Genomic DNA, 13,741 nt, shown 5'->3' on the forward strand with positions numbered 1-13,741 from the left:
AAACAGCAAGCATATTTTATAAAGAAAGGAAGCAAAATCTATATTTTAAATTTAAATATTAAATACTATTTTTAAATACTAATAATTCGTTAGATTTAAAATTAAATACTGAATGCATAACAACTTCAAATAATTAAGCCCTAAAGAACCTTAAATCAATGTGGGGAGGAGTGAATTCTGGAAACCTTTAAAAAATGTTTTTTTCATTCAAAAAGAGTGGTACTTGAAGTTCACTATGAAAGCCCAGGTAAATGGAATTGAAATTTACTGTAATTTTTTTAAGTACTTAGATTCAAGAGGAAGTACAGTGCCTAAAGGTTGGACTAACAAATGGAATATATTCTCTCTCTTAATGCTTGCATTCCTTTTTAAATGTTTCACAAATGTATAATTTCCAAAGACATGAGACCTGTCTAGCACAGAGTGTTCTGAGAGGGTACTAAATGTATACAGAAAGAGATGAGACTTGGGGAGAGAGCATTATTTAACAAATGTGGCTTCTACTCAGTTTTAGAAATATCACAACATCAGATCCAATCTCCCTGTCTTAAAATGGTGAAATGTTGTTCAATATTATAGCAAAAGAGAAAATCATGCAATTTGAAAATTAATATTAACATACTGGTAGTACGGAATAGTCAGAAAGGGACCTGATACTATATACCCTTTAAAAACCAGCAAATACTATAAATAACTTTATGTCCAACTCAGAAGTGATTACTAAAATTTGAGAATAGGAATTCTTAAAATATCTTGAAGTCTTTGCTGCCAAACCCCACTTTCCGCTTAGGTGAGAAGGAAACTGTTACCCTCAGCTATAAACCTCTGACGGCTCTCAGAAGTAACTTGTAGTCTTAACAGCAACACTCTCAAATGTCCATTTCCAGTCATTAATCATAAGAAATTGGGGGAAATCAGAGAAACTTCATTCCAGGAAATATAAATATATACCAATGATTTGGGCAAATTCAAAAGTGGAAATTCAAAAATGCAAGCATAACCTGGCAATTTAGACTTGACTTATGAATAGGCTATAAAGTAATTATGAATGAGCATAAAAGCAGAGAAAAAAGATGTTAGGGGAAGCCCTATTCTCGTCCACAGGAATGTGACTAATATCATGTTATTTATCATCATCACTAGATAAATCACAAGAGATACTAGAAAACATTTCAAGCCACTGAATAATAATAAAAACATATCTAAACAGACATTATACAATCCATGAATGTCCAATAAGCACATGAAGAAGTGTTCAATATCATTAGTCATCAAGGAAATGCAAATTAAAACAACCAGATACTATTAAAACCTACTAGAACAGCTGCAATTAAAAAGACTGACAATAAATGCTGATGAGGATGTGGAGCAACCAGAATTCTCATACATTGTTGGTCAGAGTGCAAAATGATACAGTTGCCTGGGGAAAAGGCCTGGCAATTTCTTATGAAATAAAAGATAAACCTGTCTCAAGTGACCAGCAATTCTTCTCCTAGGTATCTACCCAAGAAAATGAAAACATGTTTCCACAAAAAGACTTGAACAAGAATGTTCACAGTGTTTTTACTCATAATTACCAAAACCTGGAACCAGACCAGTTGTCTTTTAATAGAATGGATAAACAAACTGTGGTATAGTCATACAATGGAATACTACTCAGCAATAAAAAAAATTATCAATACATGCAACAACATGGATGAATCAAAAAAACATTATATTGAAAGAAAGGAGACATATTAATGGGTATATATGAAATTCTATAACCAATGCTAATCTGTGATGCATGGGAAAAAAACCAACAGATCACTGCTGCCTCTGCAGAGGATATGGACTTACTGATATGAGGCATGACGGAACTTTCTAGGGTGATGGTAATATTCTCTATTGTGAAAGGGGTTTGGGTTGCACATGTGTGCATTTATGTCTTTCATTGTATGTAAAATTTGCCTCAAAGGAAAAAACATAAACAAGCACTGAGCTCCAGTTAATGATTTGTGTGGTGAACTATCTGATGCTGCAAAGTACTTTGATATATATTACAACATATAATGGATTGATGGACAATTTGAAGTGAGATAAAGCAAATACTCTAAAATGTTAATTGTGGTTGAGGATTCACTGTAAGATTCTTTAAAATTTCCTGTGTTTAAAATTCTTCCTATAAAATCTAGAGGGGAAAGGTTATTATGAGTACCTTGCAAAATATTAAAACAATGGTTACACAATAAATATGTTTTCCTTCCATTTCTGACTGCATTCTTCCAGTTTTCTTCAGAGGCCAGTACCATTACTAGTATCTCATGTGTCTTTCCATAGATAGTCTTTGCATATAGATAGAGGGATAGAGAGAGTTACCTCTGCATTATTTCTTTTTTTTGAATGTTTTTATTAACATTTCTTATTAAACCATAAGAGAAAAGAACACCTGAATAGAAAACAGACAAAGGACATCAACAAACCATATATAAAATGAATAAATAAATGAATGAATGTGAACAAATGAATAAAATTAACATTTAATTTATGCCAGAAATATTCTTTTTTTGTTAACAGCTTTATTGACATACAATTCATATACCATAAAAGTTACCCATTTAAAGTATACAATTCAATGGTTTTTTAGTATGTTCACAGAGTCATACAATCATCACCACAATCAATTTTAGAACATGTTCATCACCCTATGAAAGAAACTCTGTACCCTTTAGCCATTATCTCCAGCCCCCACTAGCTCCCCAACCCCACACAACCACTAATCTACTTTGTCTCTATAGACTTGCCTATTCTGGACATATCATTAAATGGAATGATACAAATATGTGACCTTTTGTGACTGGTTTCTTTCACTTAGCATAATGCTCTCAAGGTTCATCTATGGTGTTGCATGCATCAGTACTTCACTTCTTCTTATGGCCAAATAATATTCCATTTTATGGATATATACCACATTTTGTATATATCCATTCACCAGCTGATAGATATCTGGATTGCTGAGAGTTTTGGTCTATTATGACTAATGCTGCTATAAATATTCATGTACAGATTTTTATGTGAACATACATTTCATTTCTCTTAGGTACATACCTAGGCGTGGAATTGCTGAATCAAAACGTAACTCATGTTTATTTACAGAATGGTCAGACTATTTTGTAAAGTATCTGCGCCATTTTACATTCCCACTGGTAGTGCATGAGGGTTCTGCTTCCTCTGCATCCTCGCCAACCTTTGTTATTACCTTTTTTTATTATAGCCTCCTAGTGTGCATGAGAAGTGATACCTAATTATGGTTTTGATTTTCATTTCCCTGATGACTAATGATGTTGAGCATCTTTTCATGTAGTATTTGTTGTCCATTTGTATCTTCTTGGAAGAAATGTCCATTCAGATCCTTTCCCCATGCTTTAATTAGGTTGCCTTCTTATTACTGAGTTTAAGAGTTCTTTATTCTAGATACAAGTCCCTTATCAGAAACACAATATTTTCTCCCATTCTGTGAGCTGTCCTTTCACTTTCTTGATAGCATCCTTTGAAGTGCAAAAGTTTACAGTTTTGAGTAAGTCCAAATTATCTTTTTTTTCTTTATTTACACTTTTGGTTTCATATCTAGGATATTATTTCCTAGTCTAAGATTTAGTATTGCCTAATCCTTAGTATTGCCTAATCCTATGTTTTCTTCTAGGAGTTTTATAACTTTAGATCTTATATTCAAGTCTATGATCCATTTTGAGTTAATTTACATATATGGTATGAGGTAAGGGCCCAACTTCATTCTTCTGCATGTGGATATCTAGCTGTCCCAGCAGTATTTGTTGAAAAGACTTTTCTTTCCCCTATTGAATAGTCTTGCTACTCTTGCTGAAAAACTGACTGACCATAGATATATATGTCTATTTCTGGACTCTCAATTCTATTTCATCTATCCTTATGCCAGTACAACACTTTCTTGATTACTGTTGCTTTAAAGTAAGTTTTGATGCATTTTCTTACATCTTTTTCCACTGAATATAGTCTTATAAACACTTAAGTTTTCATACACTATATCAATATAACAATGAAGATCTTTTTTAATATACACACTTATTTACACACGTGTGAAAAAACAGTATCTAGAGGTGGTCAAAAGGGTTGTGCCTTTAAAATTTTGATAGACATTGACAATTTGCCCTTCAAAAAGTTTATACCAATTTATACCCCCGCCAACAACATACGAAAAAGCCTATTTACTCTGCATCTTCTGCAATGCAGTGTATTTCCAAACTTTTAAATCCTTAACCAATGTTATTTTTCTCATTTTTAAAATCTTTTCTGTTGTGACAAATCCACTTTGGCTAATAAATACATTAAAAAAAACCCGTTTAATTACTAATAAAATGTTTCCACCAGCAACATTCCATTTTTTGGAATTTACCTTAAGTTACTAGTTTAAAGAGGAAAAAGAGATGTTCAAAGAGGTATTTGTAATACAGAAAAAAAAGATTGCATAGTAGATGCTGATCAACAGAAAAATGATTAATTAAAATATGTTATGTTCACTAAATAGTATATCCAACTATTAAAAACTATAAACATGATGTCTGTAGCCATATAAAAATACTTTAATCTAATTTTTAAAAGCAGGATACAAAATTATATGTACACTCTGTACACTGATTATAACTACTTTAAAATTACACAGGCATACGGAAATGGAAATACATAAATGACTACGGATAAGTTTCCTCTTTAATTTCTAAACTTCCTGTAACTTTTTAGAATTAAGTTCGTAATTAGGCAATATGTTCACAAATACATTACATTAAAAATATACTTACTGTGATGATGCCAATTAGTTGAGTATAAAAGAGTCCAGTTATTCCAACGAACATTGTAATGCCCATAAAGGCAGCTAGTCTCATTATGGCCAATTCATGTCTAACAACAAAGAGGTCCTATAAGAAGAAAAAGGAAATCTTAAAAACAATTCAAAAATTACTTACAGTTGCAATAATAAAGAATTGAGCCATAACATTTTCCCTTATTATCTTAAAAGAACTACTCTCCCCATTTTTTAGTTTATTCCACTTCATAAACATATAAATATTTGAAAATTTCAAAAATAGTTGTTTTTAATTCATAGTAGCAAGCTGAAAAATGGGATTTTACTACTCAATTGTCATAAAGACTCCTAATCCTAAAGTTGCAAATTAGCCATGCTCATTTACTATCTGGAGCAAAAACAAAACAGAAAACCCTCCAAAAATCAAAAAACAAAAACAAAACAGATGGTGTACAATCTCTGGTTCAACAAAAGGAAATTTTATTATGGTACTGCTAAAAAGCTTGAATGCACAAATCTGATTCATAATACTACAGTTCAAGTGGCCAAGATACCTAGAGATTATGTATTTTAGTCAAAATGAGGGGGTAACACAAATAATAGGATCACATGAACAGCCCTCTGCAAGACCAACTCATTCCTTCATCCATCCACTCACTCAACTACCACTGCCAAGCACTGAGCTATGTAGTAGAAATGTGAAAAGGATAAAGATATGGTCTGTGCCCTCAAGAAGTATGCAGTTTATTCAGAGAGAGAGAGCCCAACTCTGCAAAACTCCAAAACAATGCGATATATACTTTAACAGGAATGTGTGCACAGAGGACAGTAGAAACATAAAGGAATGCCTAGATAGGAGAGAGAAATGGAAACGCTGTGAGGGAAAACTGATTTTCCAGCCCAGGGCATGAAAATGAGGGTCTTGAAAGTGATCCAAAGAAACTGTGGCAGGAGGTCAGGAAAACCAGGAGAAGCCATTTCATTTACCCTCACTGTTCTTTCACTCTCTCTCCCTTGTCTGGCCAGACCGTTCCAGTCGAGGGAGAGAGAGTGAAAGAACAAAGACTTCTGGAAACCTGTAGTTACTAAGCTTTGGAATAAAATAGCCACAGTGGATAAAAAGCAACAAACGAATGGGAAGGACCCCAAAACATAACCACGCACATGCTCTTTTAATACTGATTCAGGTTAAGGCTTAAAGGTACCCTGGTAGCAATACCAGAAACAGGGGGGTCACCGAACATAATGATCTTGTTTGAAACAAAAGAACTGATGCTTTTCTGTGTGGCACAGTGATCATCCATCTGACTTAAGCAAAACTCTGAGTCTACACCCAAACCACTCAGTTTATTAGCCAGGGAAAACTTAAAATTCACCAAGATACTTAAGGTGTTATGTAACAGTTACATATTAGTTTTGACTATTTCAAAATTTCACTAGAAAGAGCCTAATGCAAAATCCTTACCAAACATGTAAAGAGGAAAAGATGGGGCTATGAATGATACTAAAAATTCAGTACAGTAAACTCTGCTATTATGCTGTATGATAACACCAATATGTTCCAACATGATTGATACACTAAGCAACAACTTGAGCATAGCAAGACTCTTGTGTTTGTTTATGTGTGATTTTATCTGCAAGAAACCCAAGATGAACAGTAAAAACTTCACCCAGCTAAACCAAGCCATACAGGAATACACAAAACACACCCCCCCAAACATCTACCGGCTAACTCAATTTGTCATGTGTGTTATGAGCCACACTCATCCGTACCTGGTATCACAATTTTCCCTCCAATTTCATATGACTCTCCTTCCATCACTTGGTAATAACTCACATAACGCAACCCTTCTGATGCCCACTTCCACAAGAAAATTTCAGGTCTCTTCTAAGGTAAAGTGCAATGTTTGTTATAGTATTTACGTATTTCTTAACTAGTTAACATGTATAAAACTGTGCTGCTATTTTTATTAGGAACCCTTTTAAGTGTCACTGACAAAGTTTTTGAGTGTTGTGTCTTCATTTTCCCATAAGCCCTATGGTTTTCATTGCATGATTTTGCACAGTGGGGCAAATTTTAGGAATGAACATACTGTGTCATAGTAGAGCTTACCCTAATAAAAATACACATGGTCCCCAATTTACAACGGTTCACCTTACAATTTTCCGACTTTTAAGATGGTGCAACTTTGGATATTTTCAACTTAGAATGGGTTTATCAGGATGTACCCCACTGTAAGTCAAGGAAGATCTGTGCCATATACGACCAAATAAAATGCATCCTCTTTTCTCCCAGTGAAAAGATTAAAAAACTTTTTTGTCCACTAGAATTTATACATGTTAGGGATGAAGATGAGACTAAAAGATCTGCTTAAAATTACATTTATTCACTTAGGTATACATTTATGTTAGAGAGTACTTGTGTAAAATAGTAAATTGATTCAGAAATTGCTTTTTATCGCTCTTACATTTTCCAAAAAATGCATCCCAACTTTACACACACATAATTAACATCAGTACTAAATCCATATTTTGAGTCATTTAACATACTTCTCCAGAGCACAACATCTTTACTTCTATCTTAGATTTTTTTTTTTAGATCTAGCACTTTTTGAATCCAAAAATTGGCTTGGGAAATTTTATCTACATCACAAGCATCCATTTGCTATTCAAATCTTTATGACATAATCAGTGTTATTATGTCTGAATTGTGCCTCTCCAGAAACTCGTATGTGGAAGCCCTAACCCCACCCTCACCCCAGCACCTCAGAATGTGAGAGTATTTGGAGAGAGGGCCTTTAAAGAGGAGATCAAGAAAAATGGGGCCCTTAGGGTGGACATTAATCCAATCTGACTGGTATCCTTATAAGAAGAGGAAACTCAGAAACACAAAGCGACACCACGGATGCTCAAGCACATGCGAAGACACAGCAACAAGGTGCCATATGCAAGCCAGGAGAGAAGCCTCCAGAGAAACCAAACCTGCCGACATCCTGATCTTAGACTTCCAGCCTCCAGAACTGTGAGAAAATGAGTTTCTGCTGTTTATGCCCCCAGTCTGTGGTATTTTATGTTGCCCTAGAAAACTAATACAGTAACTGTATTTCTTTATTGTTTTCATTCCTTTCCATTTTTTGGTTAAGAAATGTGCTTATATATAGAGAAATGCATAAAACGTAAGTTCAGTTTAGAGAAAAGAATGCAAACATTTGAAAACATGCAGACGCTTTCCTCAGTGCATTTCTTCCCCATCACATCCTCTCCCGCATCCCTACCTTAAAGAGAGAGGTTACTGATTCGTTCTTCAGACATTTTCGATGCTACATTTCAGTTGCATATTACAAATATCTTTTCCTACTCTGAGTCTACTTTTTCATTCTCTTTATGGCATCTTTGGATAATCCCAAATTCTTAATTTTAACGTAGTCCAATTTATCAATCTTTTCTTTTATTGCTTTTTATTTCCTGTTTAAGAAATCTTTCCCAACCCTGACATGATGATGACATTCTCCTATATTACCTTCTAAAGCCTTTAAAAGCTTTATAGCTTTGCCTTTCACATTTAGGTCACTAATCCACCTGGAATTGATTGTGTACTGTGAAATACAGGGTTCTGAATTTACTTTTACTATATGAATACTCAATTGTCCCGGGACGGCTTATTTAAAAAGCTGTCCTTTCCTCAGGGATCAGAGGTCAAGTGTCCATAAGTGCCTGAGTCTGATGTGGGCTCTCTATCCTGTTCTCTTGGTTTATTTGTTGATCCCCGTACTAGTGAGCACATCTTAGTTACTATGGCTTTGTAATAACTCTCCATACCTAGTAGGCCAACTCATCCCAACTTGTTCTTTTTCAAGAATATCTTGGTATGGGACTAAGAGACACAAACTACTAAGTATAAAACAGATAAGCAATAAAGATATATTGTACAGCACAGGGAAATACAGCCTTTGTTTTATAATAAATTTAAATGGAGTATAATCTATAAAATATTGAATCACTATGTTTTATACCTGAAAATAACATAATATTGTAAATCAACTACATGTCAATATAAAAAAAGGAATGTATTGGTTATTCTAGGTACAGTTGACCCTTGAACAAGGCGGGGGTTAATCTGCATGCATCTTATAGCAGGCCCTCAGTATCCACGGTTCCTCAGCATCAGCGGATTCAACCAACCATCGATCCTGTACTACTGGAGTATTTACCACTGAAAATATCCGCATATAAGTGGATCTGCACAGTTCAAATGTGTATTGTTCAAAGGTCAACTCTAATTTGTATTCCCATAAAAATTTTAAATTAGATTTCGAGTTACAACACACTCAGACATACACACACATATGATATATTCTCTCCACTAAGAGTCACAATTTTCCCCTAGAGGTCTTGTGCTTTTTAAAGTCAGATTTAATTCCTGTTTCTTGATTCTATTATAAATGGTTCTGCTGTTAATTTCATCGTCTAAAGCACTGTTTGCTAGCATATAGAAATAAAACTGATTTTTTAAAATATTGTTTTATAGTCACACTTCTTAAACTTGCTTAAAAATTCCAAAGAATCTACAGGTAAGTTATTTACATGATCATACCATCTAAGAGTAATGATGGTTTTCTTCATTTCAGCAGTTATACAGTCTCTTTCTTCCTCTTGCCTCACTGCATGGACTAGAATTCCTAGCACTATATTTAATAACAATGGCAGTGGGGGCACAGCAGGCATCAACACCTTGTCCCTCAACTTGGAGGGAAAAAGGTCAACATTTCATCATTAAGCATGCTACAGCTATCGTGTTGGGTTCTGTGTGTGGTTTTTCTTTGTTTGTTTGTTTTGGAACCTTTTATCTCACTAAAAAAGTTCTCTAGTTCTAGTTTGCTAAGAGTTTATAACATGAATGGAGGCTGAATTTTATCTTTGTCCTCACACACTAATACATACAGTCTCCATACATCTGGGTTTTTTTCCCCTAATTTGTTAATTGATAACAGTATACTGACGCATTTTCTAGTGTAAAAACAACCTTTCATTCCTAAGATAAACTCAACTTGATCAAGCTGGTTATATACGACCAGATTCAGTTTGCTAAAATTTTGTTTAGGGGTTGTTTATTTATGTTCATAATCAGACTAATTTCCTTTCATTCTCTTATTGCCCTTAATAGGCTATATACCCAACATATGCTATACACATAAAATGAGTTGGGGAGTTTCCTCTTTTTCTGCTGTTTTGAAGAGTATGCATAAGACTGGAATTACTGTTTCCTTTCGTATATGATAGAGCTAGGATTCACTGGTAAATGTGTGAATATTCTTTTCAGGAAAAGTTTTAACTACTCACTCATGATCATAGGACTACCCATGTTTCCAACTTCTTCTTGCTGCTATACTATGCTTATGATCAGGAAACTCAGTAAGGTACAGATGTCAACTAACCAAACTGATGTATAGAATCAATACAATCCCAATAAAATTCCCCCACCAGTAGAGTATATACTGGTAGGAGTTTTTTACTTTGTTTTGATCTGTAAACTGCTAAGTAAGCTGTTTCTAAATTTCACTGAAAAAGACAAAAGCAAAGGATAGCATACCACTCCTATATAAAAAGAACAAGGAGGAGGATCTGCTCTACTGCATGCATTCTCAGTAGGGGTAGTATCGCCCCCAGGAGGGAGAAAATTGGTTCTTGGAGGAAAAAAAACTTAGCTATTACAGTGATTTGTGGCTGTCTACAAATCAATCCTACCTGACAAAATCTTATTCCTTAGTATTTAACTCCACAGAGAAAAGAAGAGAAAGTGTCTAAAAAGGCTCCTGATGGGAGCAATAATAATGAAAAAAAAAAGGCAGAAAAACTCTCTTATACTGGATAGCAAGATTTATTATAAAACTACAGTTGTAACAGTGTGGTGCAACCACAAAGATAGACTAATGGACTAGAAAAAAAGCAGAAACAGATACACACATATATGGCTCTTGGTTTATGACAAAGATGGTATTGCAGAGCACAGTGGAATTATCTTTTCAATAAATGGTGCTAAATCAATTGGATATCCATCTGTGAAAAAAATGAAATCCTAACTCCTACCTCATAAGCATTATAAAAATCAATTCTGGGTAGAAATATAAAAAATATAATACTTGGAAGACAATATAGGAGAATTATATTGATGATTTAGGATAGAAAAATACTTCTTAAATTGAACCTCAAAAGCACTAACTAAAAAGGAAAAGACTGGTAAGTTGGAGTAAAGTTAAAACTTCTGTTCATCAAAAAATAGCATTAAGAGAGTAAAAAATTTAGCTACAGAGAAGATATTTACAACATACATAATCATAAAAGGACTCAAATCTAAAACATCCTACAATTACCAGGAAAAAAAAAAGTTAAATAACCCCCCTACCAAACATGCAAAATAAACAGACACACTGCATCAAACAGGTTATACATATGGTCGATAAACACGTGAAAAGGGGCTCAATAACACAATGAAGTACTGCTCATCCCCACTAAAATTACAAACTTTAAGATGACTGGAGGGCATTATGCTAAGTGAAATAAGTCAGACAGAGAAAGACAAACACTGTATGATATCACTTATATGTGGAATCTAAAAAAATACAACAAACTAGTGAATATAACAAAAAAGAAGCAGACTCACAGATATAGAGAAGAAACTAGTGGTTACAGTGGGGAGAGGGAAGGGGAAGGGGCAATATAAGGGTAGGGGGAAAAGATGTACAAACCATTAGGTATAAAATAAGCTACAAGGATGTACTGTCCAACACAGGGAATATAGCCAGTATCTTATAATAACTATACAAATTGTGAATCATTATATTGTACACCCATAACTTATGTAATATTGTATATCAACTATACTTCAATTGAAAAATAAAGGAGATACTTTTAATATTATGCCATTAAAAAAAAAAAAGGAAAACCTGAAAAAGTATTAGCAACACTATGAAGTAACGTGAACTTACATACTCTACTAGTGGGGTTTTGAATTGGTACCACCACTTCGTAAAACTTTAACAGTATCTAAAGGAACGTACACATAACCTTTGAACACAGCCACTTCTAGCTGTACATCCAAGTGAAACACATGCACCTGTACAGCAAGAGACATGAACAAGGTTGCTTCTGGCAGCATTATTTGTAATAGCCCCAAACTGGAAACAATGTAAATGTCCATCAATAGAATGGATATATAAACTATTTTACATTAAATGAAATACTATGGACTTCCGTGGTAGCGCAGTGGTTAAGAATCCGCCTGCCAATGCACGGAACACGGGTTCGATCCCTGGTCTGGGAAGATCCCACATGCCACAGAGCAACTGAGCCTGTGTGCCACAAATACTGAAGCCTGCGTGCCTAGAGCCCATGCTCCGCAACGAGAAGCCACCACAATGAGAAGCCCGCGCACTGCAAGGACAAGTAGCCCCTGCTCGCAGCAACCTGAGAAAGCCCGCACACAACAACGAAGATCCAACGCAGCCAAAAATAAATAAATAAATAAATTTATTAGAAAATGAAATAGGGGCTTCCCTGGTGGCTCAGTGGTTGAGAGTCCGCCTGCCGATGCAGGGGACGCGGGTTCATGCCCCGGTCCGGGAGGATCCCACGTGCCGCGGAGCGGCTGGGCCCGTGAGCCATGGCCGCTGACTGAGCCTGCGCGTCCGGAGCCTGTGCTCCACAACGGGAGAGGTCACAACAGTGAGAGGCCCGCGTACCGCAAAAAAAATAAATAAATAAAATAAAATACTATGAATATTTGTAGCAATGTTCATAGCAATGAAAATAAACTGTATCTAATGTAACAAAAGAATAAATCTTATAAATATTGCTCAAAGAGGCTTTGCCATAATTCACTGAGCTGTATGTTTTTATTTTTGTGCACACCTATATATGTGTATTATATTTTACAATACAAAAGGTACAAAAACTGAAACTGCAGTAAAAAGAAAGTTGTGATCATGAAATATTAAATACAAAAATACTTTCTTAATTTTAGAATAGAAAAAGAACTCTTTTAAAATATATATAGCAAAATGAAAACGTTTAGTTACATATGGCCTGTGAAAGGACAGACAAAAAATGTCAAATAAGTTATAGAAAAGGATACAAGAGACAAAGGGAAGAAAGAGAGAGGAGGAGTCGGACTGGCCTTCTGAGCTCATCTACCACTTTCTTCCTGGACCACTCTGATCCCACCACATTGAGCTCTTTGCTATTTCTCCAACATATGAAGCAAACCCCACATCAGTGATGTTACACTTATTCTTCCCAGCAAAATCTTTCCCCAGATATCCACAGGTTTACTCCCTCATTTTCTTTAGGTCTCTGTTTAAACATCACCTTATCGGAGACCCATTTGTTTATTTTTACCAGGGCCCATTTGCTTATTTTGCCTTGACCAAACTACAGAAAATCCCAGCATTCCCTACTGCCTTGGTCTATTTTATTTTTTCTAGAGTACTTACCTCCATCTGATATTTACTCATTTATGTAATTATGTATGTATTTACTATCTGTCTCTCATAACAGTAAGTTTCTTGAAGATGGGAACTCTTGACTGTTTTGTTCAATGATGAGTCCCTGGAGCCTAGAACTCGCTCTAGCTCACAGTAGGTGCTCAATAAATGTTTACTGAATGAATAAATGAAAATGAGGAAGAAAGCTAGCCAAAAAAGCAGTCTCCCCCAACACATGAAGAGTCAGAGTACTACCTACAAAGACTATTACACACATGAAATAGCAGAGAGAAACACAGAAAAAGAAACACATAGGCAACATGTACATAGACACACGTCACACAAACAAGAGAGGTGGAAAAGGACACTTACATGAAATAATATTCCTATATTCCTATCTGCTAATTACATCATTTAAAATTTGAAAATGGTACACAACTAGGGA

The 13,741-nt window shown here is 34.9% G+C and overlaps 1 protein-coding gene across 5 annotated transcripts in view; it reads right to left on the reverse strand.

Annotated features, from left to right (window-relative positions):
- ZDHHC21 (zDHHC palmitoyltransferase 21) overlaps positions 1-13,741 on the reverse strand; it is a 69,111-nt gene that overhangs the window by 8,670 nt on the left and 46,700 nt on the right. For all 5 annotated transcript variants that reach the window (XR_003432673.1, XM_027105885.1, XM_027105883.1 and 2 more), the window contains one exon: positions 4,812-4,928. Coding sequence is in view for 4 of the 5 variants with exons in the window: in XM_027105885.1 (XP_026961686.1) it covers positions 4,812-4,928 (117 nt within the window). In the remaining variant the exon portion in view is untranslated. The remainder of the gene's footprint in view (positions 1-4,811; positions 4,929-13,741) is intronic.

The sequence above is a fragment of the Aethalodelphis obliquidens genome, unplaced genomic scaffold, assembly GCF_003676395.1.
Source record: "Aethalodelphis obliquidens isolate GAN/ISIS:26980383/991018 unplaced genomic scaffold, ASM367639v1 scaffold7, whole genome shotgun sequence".
In the NCBI taxonomy this organism is placed as follows: domain Eukaryota; kingdom Metazoa; phylum Chordata; class Mammalia; order Artiodactyla; family Delphinidae; genus Aethalodelphis; species Aethalodelphis obliquidens.